This window comes from Alexandromys fortis, unplaced genomic scaffold (genome assembly GCF_014885135.2).
Source record: "Alexandromys fortis isolate MF-2015 unplaced genomic scaffold, M_Fortis_MF-2015_v1.1 scaffold_9, whole genome shotgun sequence".
NCBI lineage: Eukaryota > Metazoa > Chordata > Mammalia > Rodentia > Cricetidae > Alexandromys > Alexandromys fortis.
In genome coordinates, this window is record NW_026067892.1 from 14,676,340 (window position 1) to 14,695,786 (window position 19,447).

At 43.4% G+C, this 19,447-nt stretch overlaps 1 protein-coding gene across 1 annotated transcript in view; it reads left to right on the forward strand.

Moving 5' to 3' along the window:
• Positions 1-18,949, forward strand: part of Reep3 (receptor accessory protein 3) — a 77,334-nt gene extending 58,385 nt beyond the window's left edge. Inside the window, exons 6-8 of the mRNA XM_050142678.1 lie at positions 6,158-6,302; positions 13,099-13,244; positions 14,600-18,949. Coding sequence (XP_049998635.1) covers positions 6,158-6,302; positions 13,099-13,244; positions 14,600-14,656 — 348 coding nt within the window. The 3' untranslated portion in view covers positions 14,657-18,949. The remainder of the gene's footprint in view (positions 1-6,157; positions 6,303-13,098; positions 13,245-14,599) is intronic.
• The last annotated feature ends 498 nt before the right edge of the window (positions 18,950-19,447 follow it).

The following is a 19,447-nucleotide window of genomic DNA, read 5'->3' on the forward strand; positions in this document are numbered from 1 at the left end:
GGCCACCTCAGCATTCACTCTGGCAGTCTCTTCTCATTACGTCTCTTTAATAGACCCCCCCAAAAAAAATTTAAGGAAATTAGAGCTCTGCAGGTAAAATTGCTGAACTCTAATTGACTTTTAAAGGCACCATTATTACCTTCAAATTCCTGACCCCTTGCTATCTGTTTTAATGACTTTCTGTTTGTGAAAGGGTTTTGAGAATGTTCATTTATAGATTCTTCCCCTTTCCTGTAGGGAAGAGAAAATCGAGTCCATTTTCCTACAGTCCACAGAGCAGGTTAGTGTAGCCGACACTGGATTCTAGAACACTCGAATCAGTCTGGATTTTTTTTCTCTTTAAGTTTGGATTCTGCCATGTATCGGCCACAAGACTGTTGGCAAACCATCTACACTAATGTAAGAATTAAGCACTTTTCTTGTCTATAAAGCGAAGGGTAGACTATTGATATCTAAAACCTGCTGCATCTCCAGAACGGCAGCTCTCAACTGGAAGTGGTTTATGCTCCGACGTGCACCAACATGGACGTTTTAGGTCCTCACAAGTGACCAGGACCCACTCCTGACACCTAAGTAGGTGTCAGGGATACAGCTTACTGTCCTGCATGTAGCTTACTGTCCTGCAGGGCAGAAACACTGCAATGACTTTCCAGTTCAGAAGAGCAATGGCACTGAGGTTGAGAAACCCTACTTCAAAGGTGTACTGAATCTGGGGCGTGGGGGAGGACACACGACTAAACTAAATGAACATACACACATGATAAGAAGTTTAGGAAATGATTACAAGTCATTTTGATCTTCTAGTTCCTTTTAATTTTTTTATCTATAGTAATTATTCTTCAATAAATATTTATCTCTCCAATCTTAAACACTTAAGATACATCATTCACCTAGTGGGAACACATCTAGGTCCACCCCAGACTTCATCGATGCTTTTATCGACTATCCAGAGAGGAGGTTCCCCCAACAATGAGAACTAAACGTAGCAACTGTTAAATGTAACACCCATCCCAGGTGACGAGTAGAGCTGAGTGACGGTCATAACGGAATGGGGTAGTAGGATTACCATAGAAAAGCATAGACTGTAATAAAGCTTGATAGGATAACACTACATGGCTGTATATAGATCTAACGCTGTGTGGCTGACCTAGAACCCAGGACCCTCCTGCCTCAGCTCCCGAAGGGCTGGGACTACAAGCGTGAGCTACCATACCCAGCTGTGCATCTAGTTCTGACATGAATGAGATCTAAAGTGCCAGAGTATGCAATGCCCTGTCGATGGTGACCCCTTCTTCCTGACTGGAGTGCTGTTTCTATACTCTGCACAGACTAGCCTCAGTTCTCTTATCCTTTTGCTTAATATTTATTGTGCAAGCCAAATAGAGGAGGAGGGGCACGCATTTAACTGAAGCAAAGCAGAAATGCCTGTTAGTGGTAAATGAGTAGGCTTTGCCACTTTGCCCTCAAAACAGAAGCTGGGCTAGTGAGATGGCTTAGCAGATAAGAACACATACCACTCTTGCAGAAGCCTGGAGTTCAGTTACCAGCACCACACTGGGTGGCTCACTACTGTGTGCCTCTGGCTACAGCCTCCAGCTACAGCCTCTGGCTTCTGCAAGCCCCAACACTTAAATGCACACACCAACCCCCTCCCATACACACCCATCCCCCAGGCACATGCACAGTTTTAAAAAGTAAAAATAGATTTTTTTAAAAAACTTTTTTTAAGAAATCTTTTTTTTTTTAAGATAGCAGAAAAACTATTTTTATTCTTCTGTGTTTGTTTCATTTTCGAGGCAAGGCCACACACTATGTCTGGCCTACCTCCGTCGGGTCACTCTGCAACTGTGTTTCTTTTGATGATAGGAGCAAAGCATTAGATACAAAAACCCTAGTGACCAGTGGAGCAGAAATTGTTATTGTGTTGCATGTTACTATAATCAGGTCTCCATTAAGCCAGCGTGAGGACAGATAAGGACGGTGGCTGAGAATGCTGTAGCAAAACCCTTCACTTGGAATACGGATTTTAAAGCTAACTTTTAAAAAGATTTTTCTTAAACTTTATTAAATAAAATCATTAATTCAGAATATTAAAGAAAAATTTGAAGGGTTAGAAAATCAATCACCCATCTCATCTACCTAAACATTAATTATACTGTCCTCATTTTGCATATTTTCCCACATACTGCAGGCTTGCAATCCCTTCATCATGGATGTGATTAGGACCAGAGTGAGCAAGTTGCCCTTCGGATATGGTTATTTTGTAATTACTCCTCTCCTTTGAAGTAGTTACATTGGATAATTACAACATATTGAATGTTTTTCAACTTTACAGTGCTACACTTATTCTCTGTTCTCATTTTAGATGTGGTTTTGTCTATTAAAAAAAAAAAACTTTATAGTGGGAAATCCAGTTTCCCAAGGTAGTAAGAACTGTTGAAGTGTCAAGAGTCCTCAAAAAAAAAAAAAAAAAAACAGCTTATATCCCCTTTTTAATCTTCCCCAAGGCTAGTCCCAAGTGTCACCAGCTGGCCTCAGAATCACTGTGTCTGAAGACTGCTTTAAGCCTGTAATCCTGCTGCCCTGTCTCCTGATTGCTGGGATGACAGGCATGCATCACCAGGCCCTGTTCAGTCCATGCTGGAATGGCGTCCTGAACTTCCTGCAGGCTCATGCTAAGCAAGTGCTCTGCCCACTGAGCTGTGCCCTTAGCCCCACTTTCTGTTTTTCCACAGGCCATCACTGAGGGAAGTCAGGGCAGGAACCCAAGGCCGGAACTGAGGCCGTAGAAGAGTGCTACTTACAGCTTTGTCTCCATGGTGTGCTCAGCCTGAGTTCTTAGACAACTCAGGACCACCTGCCCAGGGGTGGCACCACCCACAGTGGGCTGGTCCTTCCCACATTGATCTTTAATCAAGAAAATACACTACAGATCTGCCTACAGGCAATATGATAGAGGCATTTTCTCGATGAGGTTTCTCTTCCCAGATAACTCTGGTTTATGTCAGGTTGGGGGCAGGGAATAGTCATAAAAAGAATACTACGTTTGCATGTTAATGATCTGCTCAATATAAAACCATTCTAAACCAGGCAGTACATGCTTTTAATCCCAGCACCCGGGAGGCAGAGGAAGCAGATCTCTTGTGAATTTGAGGCCAACCTAGTCTACAAGAGCTAGTGCTGGGAGAGCTAGGGTTGTTACACAGAGAAGCCCCGTCTCGATAAAACCAACAACAACAACAAAAGACCATTCTAGATGGTCTAGTAGGGCAGAAGCCTAAGATTCACCCTGTCTCTGTTCTCCTAAAATCTTGCTCCTATAGCAAAAACACATCATACAGCAATAGAAGCAACAACAGCACTCTGGTTCATTGTTGAGGTAAGCTTTCTCTACCAATTAAAACCACTTGCAATGGTGCAATTATTAACCCAGTCAACAATCAGTGCCATTGTAAAACCAGCCCTGGAAACTGTATTCAAGCGGGTGGAGAGGTGGGATGGATAGATAGATAGATAGATAGATAGATAGATAGATAGATAGATAGATAGATAGATAGATAGATAGACAGACAGACAGACAGACAGACAGATCTATTTAAAACCCAAGTCATAATATGTGGACTTGCATGCCATTTGTACGTGGGTATGGGATGGAAAGAACAGGCCAGGAGTATTGAGGATTTACAGAAAGAGAAAGGCACAGTAAAGAAAATGACGAACAGTTCTGAGGAGATAGGTGAGCACAGCACTTCTGTGACCTTTGTCTCTACGGTGTCTCGCGCCCATCTTTGCCGTAAGTCAGTGCTATGTACCTGCTCAACAGAACTTAATATGATGAGCTGAGTTTGTCAAGAGTCTTTTTAAATGTGTTGTTGTGTGTGCACAATAGAGGAGAGGCATGTGTGCAAAGGACAGCTTTGTGAGGTGGACTCCCTCCCTCCACTCCTGCGCGGGGACTGGGGATCAAACTCAAGTGCTGAGATTAAAGATATGAGCCATTACACCTGGATCAAAGCCTAATTTTTTTGTTTTTTTTTTTTTTGTTTTTTTTTTGTTTGTTTGTTTGTTTTGGTTGATTGGCTTGTTTTCAAGGCAGGGTTTCTTTGTGCAGCCCTGCCTGTCCTGGAACTTGCTCTGTCAATGAGGCTGGTCTCAAACTCAAAGAGATCACCTGCCTCTGACTCCCAAATGCTGGAATTAAAGGTGTGCACCACCATCCCTCCAAAAATAATTTTTAAATGTGTGGTATCCACTTATTTTAATGGGGAAATGGATTTTAAGCATTTTCTCTTTTTTCCTTGGATATATTTCCTTATGTTAAAGTGTTTTGCCTTTATGTTTATGTATGTGTACCATGGGCACACTTGGTATGCAAGGAGACCGGAAGAGGGTATTGGGTTTTCTGGAGTTGGAATTGCAGATGATATACTGTGTGGGTGCTGGGAATTGAACCCGGGTCCTCTACAAAAGCAATGAGAACTTTTAGCCACTGGGCTTTCTCTCCAGCCCCAACTTTAAGTGTTCTCGCACAATTCAAAGCATAGCAGAAATACAAACCTTACCTAGGCAGTAGACACAGCGTGTGGTTTGACATGGTATCGGTAAGCTAGAGTACTGAATCACGACTTGTGAATCAACGAGCTGTTTCTTCAGGGTAAAACACACGTGAAAAGGAACGCCCAAATGTTTGTAACACCTTTAACGCTGAAGTTTAGAGATGAAGCATGACGGGTGAGTTTCCATGGTGATGTGAGAAGTAGAGGCAATCCGAAATTCACGTGTGTGGGAAGAAATCATCAGTGTAAACGCCTTGAGACAAGTATTTTTAGCCCAGCTATAAATAAAACAATGAATCATCCGTATGCTATGCAGATTTAAAGTGGGTAAATTTAGGATTTTTTTTTTTCATTTTACAAAGCTTCACAGTTTAGAGAGATGTATCTTAAAAGTTCAGATGAATGTCCCCATGAAAGCCGAGTGGCGATGAAAACCGTTGCATGCGGCATGTGATGGGGATGCTCTCTGTGCTGGCCGTACTCTTTCCGCCGCAGTCGCCGGCAGCCAGAGACATCTTAGATGTGGCTAGTGGAAGTAAGGAACTTCATTTCAGCTCTGCAACAGTGGCACGCGCCTTGAATCCTAGCACTGGGGTGGCAGAGGCAGGCGGATCTCTATAAGTTCAAGGCCAGCTAGGGCTCCACAGAGATACCCTGTCAAAAAAAAAAACAAAGTGTGTTTTCCTTTTTAATTAATTTGCATTTAAATATTTGCTTGTGTCTGTCATATTTTTAGGACAACAGTAGGAGCTTAAGAGCTGGCTCCGTGGTTAGAGGTGTTTATTGCTCTTGCAGAGAACCCGGTTCACTTCCCAACTTCCACATGGTAGCTCATTGCCTCTACCTCCAGTCCCAGGGGATCAACAGCCTCTTCTGGCCTGGCAGGTCGCTGCATCCCTGTAGTACCCATCCATACATGCAGACACCTTCTCATATACATAAAATAAAAACGAATATACCTTTTATAAAGACGAAATGAACTATCCTGTGATGGACATGTCTGGCCGGATTGTGCATTGTGTGAAGATGTTTGCATATCCGAAATTCTTCGGCTCCTGACTCTTTCCACCGACCTCCAGTTCGAGCTATTTACCATTCGTGACTTACGCTTGTTTTAAAACACTGTCCTTCCTTGAAGAACTTCTCTACATCATAAATATTAAGCCCCAGCAGGCTAGTTTTACTGTTACTAATCCAGAATACTGAGCCACAACTCAGAATTATATTGCTATTTGCTCTGAAGTTAATTTCATTATATTAAACAATAAAATAAAAACATATCTTAAAGTTTAGTATAATGCTGAAATGACTGGAATAAAATGTATTGATGGAATGGCATACTTTGAAATGCATAAAAAGGAAAATGGATTGATGTTGCTATAGATATCAGAAAGCAGGTATAAACAGTGTGTGGCATTCACCTAGCTGTCAGCCGCTCCAAGTGCTTTTTTATATAAAGTAAGATGTGCAGGGATGTTAATATATGAAAAAATATTCCTGTGTTTCTTAAATGTTTTAGCATGTTGTAAGACAAATAGAAGAATATTAAGGATTTGAAAGTATTTTTTTTCCTCGGGTCTTATCACATCTCTGTTAAATAGAGCCAAGGAGCAATAACGGAGCGCTTACGGAGTTTCAGCATGCATGATTTGACAGCCATCCAAGGTGATGAGCCCGTGGGACAGAGACCCTACCAGACTTTGCCAGAAGCAAAGAGGAGAAGCAAACAAGCCAGTGAACCAGCAGGTATGCTTATGTGTCGGAATATGCAAGGGTCTTTCATAAAAGGGCTAGAGTTCAGAGTGGCTACTATATAACACACAGGTTCGGAGACAGAGCTCACTTGGCTATTGATACCATTTTTGTCAGGACAGAGTCTTGTGTAGCCTATGCTGGCCTCAGGCTTTCTATATAGGTGAGGCTGTCTTCAACCTCTTGATCCTGCCTGTACTACCCCAGTGCTAGAACTATAGGTGTGAGCAACCACACCCAGCAAAATTTACTCTTTTTAAACATATGTTTTGGGGCTTATTATTTTGTGTGTTGTCTTCCTGTTTTCCAGACAGGGTGTCATAGCCCAAACTTGCTAAGGCTGACCGTGAACTTTCTGGTCCTCTTGCGTCTAAAGGCCAAGTGCTGGGCTCAGGTGTGCAGCCCCACATCTGATATAATGCAACCCTAGGGAGAGAAGCCAGAGATTTGGACAAGCACTCTCTGCCAACCAAACCACATGCCCAGCCCAAGCATGTCTTTTTGAGTCTCAGTTTTCCTGTGCAGCTTTGAGTTTTGGTTTTACCCATAGCCCTTTCTTTCCAAATTTTCTCTAAGTCAAACTGCTACTTGGCCTTTTGCTGCCGACAGAATTCATGAAGCTAGCGGGGTATGGTAGTGCACACTGGTTGTACCAGCAGTTGGGAGGCAGAGGCAGGTAGATCTCTGTGATCTCGAGGCCATCCTGGTCTACAGAGCAGGTTCCAGGACAGCCAAAGTTACACAGAAAAACCCTGAGGGGGAAAAAATGGAAGAAAGGAAGATTGATCATTTGATCGTGCAACTAAAAGCAGAGCTGTGGCCTCCCAAGCATCTGTGAGGTTTTAGGGGCTGTGGGCATGGTTCAGAGCTCAACCCGTGCTTTAGTTCTGACTGGTCACCAGCACTCTCTGTTCAGACTGTGGACTGACATCTGAGCAGTTCCATGGGTGAGCAGCACTCTGCGAGGTCTGTGAACAAGCAGGGGCGTTGACTCACAGGTGAGAAGGCTTAAGCGGATGACGAGCCATGACTCAAAACCGAAATAAGATTACTCCAGCGGGCAATGTGGTGAGATCGCACACTCCAGTTCAAGAGCTAGCTTGTCGGCGTATTCTGCAGAAATGATGAGCTTGTCGGAGTTGCTGCATCTTGTGCCTGGCATGGACCGGTGTGGTCTTGGAAGCAGGTGTGAAACATGCAGAGTCCCTTCACCATCGTGGCCCGTCTGCAGCAGTCTTCCTTCACATCCAGGCTGAAAGCGAAGATGCTGAGGACATTCCTTTTTTTCTTTAATTTATTTAACTTTTTGTTATGTGCATTGCTTATTGGCCTGCATTTTTGTCTGTGTGAGGATGTCGGATCCCCTGGAACTGGAGTTACAGACAGTTGTAAGCTGCTATGTGGGTGCTGGGAATTGAACTCGGGTCCTCTGGAGGACATTCCTTATTAAGGTATTAATCAGTCTTTTGAAAACTGTTTTCTTAAGAGACAGGCTGAAAATGATTATAATAGCTCAAGCTAATTTTTAAAATGAAGTAACAGCCCCTCCTTTTTTTTTCTTTCTTTTTTAAAGACCAAGTTTTGTACTGTAACCTAGGCTGACCTTGAACTCTTGGCAGTTCTCTGGCTTCAGCTTCCCAAATGTTAGCTTCCCACCTAGCCATAGTTCCTCTTCAGAGAGAGGGGCTGGAGAGATGTCTCGTTGGTTAAGAGTGAACACTGCTCCTGGAAAGAACCCAAGTTCAGTTTCCAGTGTTTATTCGCAGCTGCCGTAACTCCCAACTCCACCACCCTCTGTGAGCACCTGGACTACGTGCACATGCCCACATACAGATATGTGTGTATGTGTGTACATACATGTGCTTAAAAATAATAAAAGTAACTCTTCCACTTTCTCCCCAAAATGAATAATACTTAAAATTTAAAATGGTGGCCAGTGTCTAAAAGGTTATAATCAAACTAACCATTGGTTAATGTAATACTTTTAAGAATGAAGACCAGAGGCTGGGCTGTGGCTCAGTGGGCAGAGTGCTTGCCTAGCATACAGAAAGCCCTGGGTTCCATCCCCAGCATTTCATAAACGGGGGCTTGGTGATACACACCTGTAACCCAAGCGCTCAGATTTGAAAAGAGGTGGAAGCAGGAAAGATCAGAAGTTCAAGGCCAGCCTCAACTACCTAGCCTGAACTGCATGAGACCTTGGGTCAAAACAGCAGAGAGAGAGAGAGAGAGAGAGAGAGAGAGAGAGAGAGAGAGAGAGAGAGAGAGAGAGAGAGAGAATATGAGAGAATATGAGAGAATATGAGAGAATATGAGAGAATATGAGAGAATGAGAATTATTGTACAGGAAGGAAAAAAACACATCTTGCATCCCAAAGAAGACAAAAGGAAGCCATCAGAAATGTTCTCATTATCCGGGCAGAGTGGCACACGCCTTTCACCTCGGTACTCCAGGGGCAGAGGCAGAGGAGACTGATCTCTGAGTTCAAGGCCAGCCTGCTCTCACTCTCTAAAGTGAGTTCCAGCAGAGCCAGAGCTGCACACAGAAACCCTGTCAGAAGGAGGAGGAGGAGGAGGAGGAGGAGGAGGAGGAGGAGGAGGAGGAGGAGGAGGAGAAGAAGGAAGTGGAGGGCGGGGGCAAACAAACAAGAAAGTTCCCCTTGTCAACTGTAAAACCCCCGATTTCCTCAAACAATCACAGTCCCTTCCTTTGTTCAGAATGAGGGGTGACTGGGCTCAGCAAAGCAAAGTAATTCTGTTCAGGGTCCCATGCAGCTGTGCTCCAACAGCAGCTGGGACTGGAGCCACACACCCAAAGGGCTCGCACGTGTCCCCGTCAGAGCCTGGAAAAGCCAAGCAGCAGGTGTTAATCTGTGTCCCCTCTGTGTGGACTCGCAGGAGTCACCTGGCAGCTGCGGTTCCCACAAGACACTGGCAGAAATCCCACTTTGGTGCCTTCACTGCGCTATTGGTGGTGACTGAGGCGACTGCAAAAGCCTGGGAGGTTGAAGGGGAGGGGGAAAGCCCTGAGCCAGCCTCTTGGACTTCCTGTGAGTTCAAAATGAACTGATCATGTTGGATGACAATCTGCCAGACAAGTGTTCAGAGCGGTTTGTCCAGGACCTCTCCCCTCGTTGATAATAACAGAAGCCAAGCACCTACAGTGACGGTTGATTACCATGAAGACTAACGATGTCCCGTTCCGAGGGGGAGAAATAGGTCAGTGAGACAGCGTAGTGGAGAGGCGCGCCAGTTGTAGTTGGTGGTCAGGATTAAGAGGTGTGAGGCTGTTCAGTGTCTCTACAGGCTAGAAAATCCAGAGATCTTCTCACAGGTTAGCACTGTCTACTTCTATGTAGTGGGGCTTTTTGTTTTTCTTTTGTGTGTGTTCTGTTGTTTGATTGGGAGGGTGTTGCTGTTTATCTGTTTGTTTAGTTTTAATTCATTACTCAGTCAGAAATAACACAATATTCTTTTTTTTTAATATTTATTTATTATTTATTATGTATACAGTATTCTTTCTGTGTGTATGCTTGCAGGCCAGAAGAGGGCACCAGACCTCATTACAGATGGTTGTGAGCCACCATGTGGTTGCTGGGAATTGAACTCAGGACCTTTGGAAGAGCAGGCAATGCTCTTAACCACTGAGCCATCTCTCCAGCCCCCATAACACAATATTCTTATTTTGGTTTTTGTTTGTTTGTTTTTGTTTTTGAGAAAGGTTTTCTCTCTGTAGCCTTCACTATCCTGGAACTAGTTCTGTAGACCCGGCTGGGCCCAAACTCAAAGAGGACCACCTGCCTCAGCCTCCCAAGTGCTGGGATTAAAGGCGTGCTCTACCACCACCTGGCTAATACTCTTATTTTGAAAAAAAATTAAAAAAATACAATAGAAAACTCAAGAAATGACAGCCTCTATTTTTTTTTCTGATTTATTTTTTTCATTATACAAGAATAATTTTTTAAGAAGCTACTTGGCAGTTTAAAAAAGGAGAAATTGAAATTACGTAAAAGCCTACTTCCTGTGACATATAATGGTCTGGGGGCTGTCAGCACGGCTCAGTTGGGTGAGTAGAGGAGCTTGCCACCAAGTTTGATGACTTAGTTACAGTTCCAGGACCCAAGTGGTGGAAGGCAAGAGCGACCTTGAACAGCACACGTGTCTATGCACAGCATGCACACTTAAATAAATTAACTTTTTTTTTTTAGAGAAGACAGAGGACTAGGGAGAAGATTTCATGTTTAAAAGCAAATACATCTCTTTCCAAGAACCCCAGTTTAGTTCCCAGCATCCATGTTGGTCAGTTCAAGGCATCCTGTAACTCCTGTTCCAGAGGGTTGGGGACCCTCATGTACACATTTACATGATGGAAATTAAAATAACCCAAAAATAAAATAGCATAGCTGGGGCATGGTGGCCCAGGCCTTTAGTCCCAGCACTCGGGAGGCAGAGGCAAGTGGATCTTTGTGAGTTCGAGGCCAAACTGGTCTACAAAGCCAGTTCCAGGACAGCCAGGGCTGTTATACAGAGAAACACTATCTTGAAAAACCAAAGTAATAATGATGATAATAGTAACAACAACATAAATCCCTTCAACATACCCCGACACCTCTTCCAAGAGAGAGAGAATATGGCTTCATTTTACCCTAAATAAGGAACATCTCCCTACTTCCTTGAATTTCCTCCCATCGGCCTCCAGCCTCCATTGCCCCAGCCCTCCACGGTCACACTCGGTGCCGCCTGGAATGTGCTACTCTTGACTGCTATAGGAAAACAAAGGATTCTGGCCAAAATAATGTCTGATTCTGCTTCCAAATCCTTCCTGATTTCCAGCCTAGATGTTTGGCAGCCTAAAATTGTTATTGCCTAATATGTAATTAACGTCATTTATGTTATTATGAGAGTGAAAAGCATATTAGCAACTGTTCACAATTTGCATGGTAAGTCTCAAATTATTTGTGTCCTGTGTGAGCTGACTGACAGACATTTGTTCCACGCCATTTTCCTGATGGAAAACTTCGTCCCTGCTTCCTCCTGGGCCCTTATCGCGCGCTCCTTATCTTTATTAGAGAGGGCTTTAAAACTTTTTAGGGCCACGTAACTGCGCACACACCCCCCACCCCTGTCTTCATTGCCTTAGACTGGCCCTTGTCTGGCTTTTGCCAGGAGCCTCGGATTTTGGTTCTCAAAGCTATGGTCATCATCCCCCAGGGCTTGTTAGTGATGCTCATCTCTGCCCCCCTCCCAGGCCTGCTGAATCACGAGCTTCCACGGGCGGGGCCCAGTGACGTGTACTGGCACATTATCCTGATAAGACACGCTAGAGTCTGAGGGCCCTGCCTTCAGGGATGGGGTGCTCTTGCTCCTGACTCCCAACCTGGAGTACTACTAGGATTCTTACAATAGCCATCCCCCCTGGATGCCTGGAAAGTTCCCGGTTTGATCAGCACTGTAACCTTGCCCCAGTGAACTCACCTTTCCGATTGCAGCACCTTTGCATCTTTCCTGGGCTCCCTCATCGTTTGACCAACAGTGTGACAAGTTGGGGAGGGGCTTGGGTCCTAATTAAAATCGAAGGCACAAATGACACCCTAAAACACAACATTTGGGTTTTGTGTAACTCATGTGGGGGTGAAAAGAAACTTTACAGCATATCTGATTATTTTTCTCTGAGGGCCTTTTTTTTTTTCTTTTTTGTTTTCTTTTTCACAGGGTGTGGATGTTATTTCATTGTTTGGAAATTTTTAGGAGAGCCAAGGGTTTTTTGGTTTTATTTGGCTTTGTTCTTGTTGTTTGGGTTTGGCTTGTTTGGTTGGTTGGCTGGTTGGTTGGTTTTTCAGAGACAGGTATGTCTCTATGTAACTCTGGCTGTCCTGGAGCCCATTCTGTAGATGAGACGACCTTCAAACTCAGAGATCTGCCTGCCCCTGCCTTCCAAGTGCCGGGATTAAGGATGTATGACACGTGTCACCACAGCCTGCCTGGTTTGGGCTCTTTAAAATCTTAGATATTATTATTGTGCACTTAGAGGTCAAAGGGCCACTTTGGAGTCATTCTCTTGTTCTGCCTTTTCTCTTGGACTACGTGGCCAGTCCTCTTTTAACATGGGGTCTTACCTTTAACACAGGCAGACCTTAGACACAGTCCTTCTCTGCTTCCTGAGTTCTTGATGCCACTGGTGTGAATCATGTCTGACTGTAGTGTGTGCTCCTCTCTCCTTCTCACCGGATTCCTTTGAGGCAGGGTTTCTCCCTCAACCCTAGGGGCATGTATCTTTGCTAGGCTGACAACCTGGAACTCCCCAGAGATCCTCTTATCTCTTCTGTGCGCACCTCACATGCATACCCACACAGCAGTGAGTTGCAAGAGTCTAGAGGCCCACATCCAGATTTTACTTGAATCCTGGGATCTGAACTCAGCTCTCGTTGTGCTTGTATAAGTGCGCTTACTGAGCTGGCTCCCGAGCCCTCTGACTTATTGTTCATAGTGAGAATGGACTGCTGGCCATGGTGCCATGACTGTGAATTCCAGCCCAGCCTGGGCTGCAGAACAAGACTCATCTCAAAAAAAAAAAAAAAAAAAAGTAGGCAAATGAATAAAAGCTGTCAGGGAGAAGTTCATGGCGGAAATGAGTCCTCTGATCCTTATCTGCAATCGTGCACAAAGGGCCGGGGGCACTTTCCAGACAGCAGGCAGAGTGACCACAGATAGGCCCTCATGTCAGGCAGGTGAAGAGGCAGGCTAACTGTGGCCTCTGTCTAAGGCATGCTCTTCTTGGCCATTTTTTTAGCCTACGGAATTCCAGTGAAGGATGGAGGTGAGCAAACAGACGAAGAGGCCGAGGGGCCGTTCTCGGATGACGAGATGGTGACTCACAAGGGGCTGCGGCGTTCCCAGAGCATGAAGTCTGTCAAGACCATCAAAGGCCGCAAAGAGGTCAGTGTGCATCGGGTAATTGTTTTCCTGATGATCCGTGTGAGGAGTTTCCTTCGGCTTTGTCGTTACCGATAGAAAACGACCCGTGAACGAAGGATTTGAGGGAGAGGGCAGCGTGGTAGTTCAAACCTGTCATTAAAGCGGGTGTGGTGGGGGCTCTAGGGGCATCCCCACCACTACCACCACCACACCAGAAATTTTGAAATAGGAAAGTTCTTATTTTGTGCTCTTCGTAGACAGTGGCGTTCCCGTCGAGCAAACCCCACAGTTACTCTATCTCTTGCCTTCTACATAGGCAAGGAAAGTTGCTAGCGGAATCAGCTGTATAGTGTTGCTTTCCGCAAGCCATACACTATGAGTAAATAGTAGACATTTCCCTGCAGTCACACGGTGCCATTGTGCTAAGACTCACTGACCGACTGTGTCCCCAGCAAGACGTAAATAGTAAGTCGGTGTTTTCATCTGGGATTGGAAATGCCCTGTGTACTGCGCACCCCCGTTGTGTCACCAGCTCCATTCCTGTGGGTGTTCTTAGTAAGGTTGTAACTGGCAAGAGTGTTGCTTCGATGACTGATTGCTTTGGGTGCTCTGCTGGCCTTTGAACCAAGGGCTCCGTGGAGGCAATGCAGCCACCATACTTCTGAGCTGCGTTCCCAGCACATTTATATTAGACGGGGTCTCAATAAGTTGCCCAGACTGACCCAGAGTTCCTTCTGTGGCCAGAGTAGAGCTTGAACTTACAGTCCTCCTGTCTGACCTTCCAAGATAGTTGGCTTTTTATACCAGAAGAATAAAACAATCACTATGATGATGAGGTATTAAATCCTACCTACTAAGTAGGGGGATGGGGTGCACACCTTTAGTCCCAGCACTCGGCAGGCAGAGGCTAGCAGATCTCTGTGAGTTTGAGGCCAGCCTGGTCTACAGAGTGAGTTCCAGGACAGCCATGGCTGTTAAACAGAGAAAGCCTATCTTTTAAAGAAAAGAAAAGAAGGAAGGAAGGAAGGAAGGAAGGAAGGAAGGAAGGAAGGAAGGAAGGAAGGAAGGAAAAAACAAAAAGCCTGTTTAGTTTAAAAGAGCAGTCTGTCTGTTTAGTTCTGCTTGTTTTAGTTTAGGTTAGTTTTAGCTAGTATACAAAATAACAAATGTCCTTATGGCATTTTTAATACATAGTTACTTTAGGTTATCTTTGGTTTGGTTTGGGTTTTTGGTGGTGGTGGTTTTTGTTTGTTTCCTGGCAGGGTTTTACTGTGTCCTGACTTGCTTTGTAGACCAGACTGGCCTCAAACTCACTAAGATCCACCACTACCTGACTGGGTTACCTGCTGTTAACACTAACACTTTTCTTTCTTCAGGTGCGGTATGGTTCGCTCAAATATAAAGTGAAGAAGAGACCACAGGTGTATTTTTAGCGTCTACACCTCACCTATCTCCAGACAAATAACCCTAACAAATCAACTTCATATTCTAACTCGATGCATTCAGGACTTACACTTTAATTCTTCTGATTGCAGCAAGGACGGGATTTACTTTAATAATTTTAAAGAGTTTGTGTTTCTTTAACAATTAACTTTTAGATATTAACTGCTAAATGTAGTTATGTGATGTTTATTGACGTACATGTCTCTAACAGCAGTTACAGAGAATCACATTATCTGATTTCATCAGCAACACTGAGTGTCTGGGATCTAAGGAGAAAACACAGACCCAGGGTATACTTGAAAAGTCTCTCCTTCAGGATACAACTTGCCTTTCTAGTGTTGCGTCATGTTTACACCCATCCATGCCTACCGCATCTGTCACAGGAGGGTGGTGACAGCCACTGAGCAGCCAGTGTCGTGACAAAGACATAGTGTAAGGTGGTGACATGTCCTTTACATAAGCCTTGGAATCGTTCCACCACGAGTTCAAAGTTTTTGAAACAGATGTTTGAAAACCAGATGTTCACACAGCACTTTCCTGGCTGGGTTTTGCACACTTGAAAATTGTTTACTTATTTTATGACTGTACATTTACTTTAAATTTTATTGATGCTGTCTTTTTTGTTGTCTTATATTCTGACATGTCAAAATTATGCCTTCAAATGCATCATCTCCTTTTCCTATGTGTTTGTTTTATTTGTTAAATTCATTTGATTTATAGTAGAGACACATAGCTAACACTCATTAAATTTTTTTCTTTTTGATTTTTGCTTTTTGAGATAAGGTCTCTTGTAGCCCAAGGGTGGCCTTAAACTCCCGATTCTATTCTTGCTTCCACCACGCAGTTGCTGGGATAACAGGTGTATATTATCACACCTGACTGATTTTAACTGTTTTTTAATTATATTCTTGACATCTAAGAAGTTATTAACATTAACCAGTTTCCATAGTTGAATTTGATGTGTTTTTATCAGCAATATAATATAATATTTTATCAGCAATTATAATATTTTATGTTTTAAAATGTAGATTTTTGGAAGAGAGTCAAGACCAGTATAGCACTTAGTGTTTTCTTCTTCCTTGCTTTCTTTTTTTTTTCTTTGTTTGTTTGTTTTTTTGGGTTTTTTTTTTGTTTGTTTGTTTGTTTTCTTTTTGGTTGTTGGGAGGGGCAGTTAGTGACAGGGTTTCTTTGTGTAGCCTTTGTTGTCCTGGAACTAGCTCTGTTGACCAGGCTGGCCTCAAACTCACAGAGACCCACCTGCCTCTACCTCCTGAGTGCTGGGATTAAAGGCGTGCGCCACCACTGCCCGACTGCACTCAGTGTATTTTGACTCATGGAACTGCCCAGTGACCACACCCCTTTCTCAAGCTTGGCAGACGCAGGTGCTGGTTTAGAGACCTGGTGGTGACTGAAGTCATTTGAATCTTTTTCCTGGCTGAGTTTACTCCCTGAAGATGAGTGTCAAGATAGAATATAAACAGTTGATGCTACATAGCATAGGCTCCCAGAAAAAGATCACCTTTTTAATATGAGAAATATAGAAGGATTGAACTCAGAGGTTCATTTCAGGTTGCCCTACTAACGGCACTATGAACCTTAAATCAGTATATTTGGAATGATGGATAATCAAAATTTCAATAATCAAACAATATTTACTTGGGGGTGTCTGAGTGTCATTCATACATGACCTCTTGATGCTACTCTGAGTATTTCCTAAACACCAAATATTTAACACCAAATAAAATTCAGTTTTTCTCCAAAACTTAATTTACTTTGCTTAGACTCATAGCGCCTTTGTTACTAGAAGACTTCTATTCCAACATCTATAAAATCACATAATAAATTATTGGAAAGAGTGTTATTTATTTGGCCTGGACCTGTCCTGCTCTGTATAAACACCATGCTGCCTGCTTGGTTTCCCGGGCAGAGGCAGTTTTACCTGATAAGGCAATTGGATAAGTAAGTTACTCTGTCTTTATGGGGACTGCTTGGCACCATCTTATCTTTTAAAAGTCCAGTGCCTGCATTAAACCTGCCCTTTGGAGCCACTGGTAGATGCCATGCTTGACATAGGCAAGGCCTGGAGTGGAGTTCAATCCCAGAATAAAAAAAAAAAAAAATTAGTTAGAACAAACTTACCCATTCTTTAAGGAGTTCATATACTGTTTGTTTTCTCTTTTGATTTTTTGTTTTGTTTTGTGAGGCAGAGTCTCACTGTGTAGACCAGGCTGTCCTACAACTCACTGTGTAGACCAGGCTGGCTTACAAGCTCCCCAAGATCCACCTGCCTCTGCCTTCTCTGCCTTCCACGTGCTGACATTAAAGGTGTGAGCCACCATGCCCAGCTTGTGGTTTTTGTTTGGTTGGTTGCTTTTATTTTATTTTATTCTATTTTATTTTTTGAGACCAAGTTTTACTCTAGCCAGCCTGAAACTCACTATGTAGCCCAGGCTAGCCTCGAATTTGTGGACATTCCTCAGCCTTCGAAGTGCTGAGATTATAGATGTGTGCCACCACCCCACCATGTTTCACGGGCTTTTCAAATTGGCAGAATTACTCACTTGTAGAATCAGAATGCCCCAAACAAAGGTGCCACCGTGACTCCGATCTAATGCTGGCCATCCTATTCACTGTCCTTCTCATTCCTGGCCCATACTTGGGCATATTACAGCAGTTGACATGCTTCGTGCACTTGATGCTGTCTGTCCTGCCTCTCGTGCTTTGGTTCTGTCCTCCACAGTCATGTGTCATACATAGTACAACCTTGTCTTTGAACTTTGTATACTGAGCCAAAGCACCTTTTTTTGTTGTTGTTATTGTTGTTTCTTTGATGGTGGAGCTGGTCTTGTTTACTTCTCTGCTTTTGAATCTGCCGATTTTTTTTAAGAGATGTAAATTTATTCATAGACCACAGTGCCTTGACTTAACCCCACTACCGATTGGGGCGCCAGCATGCAATGCACACGCCTGTTTAGGGTACTGTCTATCCAAAACCCACAGCCTACTCGTATCTTATCTGACTGTCCAGTCATTCGGTGTGATCACTAATACCGAACCGATCCCCGTACTTAACTGTTGTTTAAGCATGAGGATTGCCACAGTTCTCTGTAGAATTGCTGTGTCTCTCTTTTCTTTTTCCTTTGTGGTATTAAAAGGAGCCATAAGTAGCACAGCTGGAGAGACAGACAGCTCGGTGTTTCAAGAATGCATACTGCTCTTACAGAAGACCCAGGTTCAGTTCTTAGCCCTCTACCTGCTAGGTAGTTCACAACGGCCTGCAGCTCCAGCTCCAGGGGATACCCTTTATGATGTCCAGGTGCAGCTGCACGCATGTGTGAACACACCAGCACATGGATATGCATGCATAGCCATAATTTATAAATAAGGAAACGTCTATGGAAAACAAAAACGAACCAGAAACCATCTGATTGCTAAATGCACAATTGTATGAGCCCACCCTGCTCCGCCCATCGGATGCCATCCACACACACACATCGCTGTGTGTGTGTTTTCTTTGGCTAAAATAATGAGATCCGACCATCACTGCTGGCAAGATCACTGCATGGATGAAGCAGAACTAACTACTCGCGTGTTTTCAGGGATCTTATTCCGTGTGTCACCACCAAAGACTTCCACAGTGTTATAAAGCATGTAAATACTCGAAAATTATGTCAAACATTGGTTAAATGCTTCTACTACTTCCTTTTCTGTACTTTTGGGGAGATGCCTGGACCTTTATGGTATTACTATAATGTCTTACATTGACTATAAATGGTTTTTTTTCTGAATTGGAATAGGCTAATTTTTGATTTAGTGTTTTCATTGGGAAAACTAAGGATATCTTAATAGATCTAAATATAGAACTCTGAATACAGATTCCAGAGCTGTTTCCTCTGTCCTTTCCTTTTTAGGTTGATTTATTTGTTAAACAGTCGGGTAAATTTTGAGAAGATTGCTGCTTTGTGGTTTGTAGTATTTCTACAGAAACATACTCTAAGGTTAAGGTTTTCTGAAAAGAAAGTCTCTTTTTCTCTAAGTGCTTTTGTAATCTTTTAGGGGTGTTCTGCAGATTGACCCTTTTTGAATATTGTATATCAACCCTTTTTAGCATTGACCCTGACTTAACAATTTTTTTCTTGTAATATTTTTTAACTCTGTGTACTTTAATACTTTAAGCAAAAATAACTCTGTAAGATCTCTGTTAAAGCTGTCCTCAAGCCCTGTACGTGGGTGACTCTGCAAGTATATTTGGGGAATTTTTACAATAAAATAAACTCATTATATTAGGGGCAGTTGGGTATTTCTTTATGTGTCGGCATCCCTGTGTTGAACTCCGTGAATGTTTTTTATTACTCAGCATGTCTTGATTTAATACCAGACAACATACATGTCCCTAGGACTGCAGTCAACAGAGCAAGTCACAACTCTTGTTACTTTCTGTAAAGCTCGTCACAGGCCGAGGATAGCGTCCCGGATTGTAGAGTTTGGATGCTAGACAGAGAAGCAGGGAAAATGGCACAGGAATTCTGTCACCATAGACTGACTGCTGTCTCCAGCAGAGTCTAACAGAGAATTCGGATTTCTGTATCGAGGAAGTGTTCTGGAGCTCCGTCTGTTTGAGAGTCTGTCTGCTTCACATTTAAAGATGAACCCTCCTGAAAAGCTCCCTTGCATTGCTTCCTTACGAGATGCAGTGTGTGTTAAAGCATTGGAAATAGAGTTACAGTTTTCAGCCCGATGATGAGGCTTATGCTTGCCGTGACCAAACAGGGCTATAAATG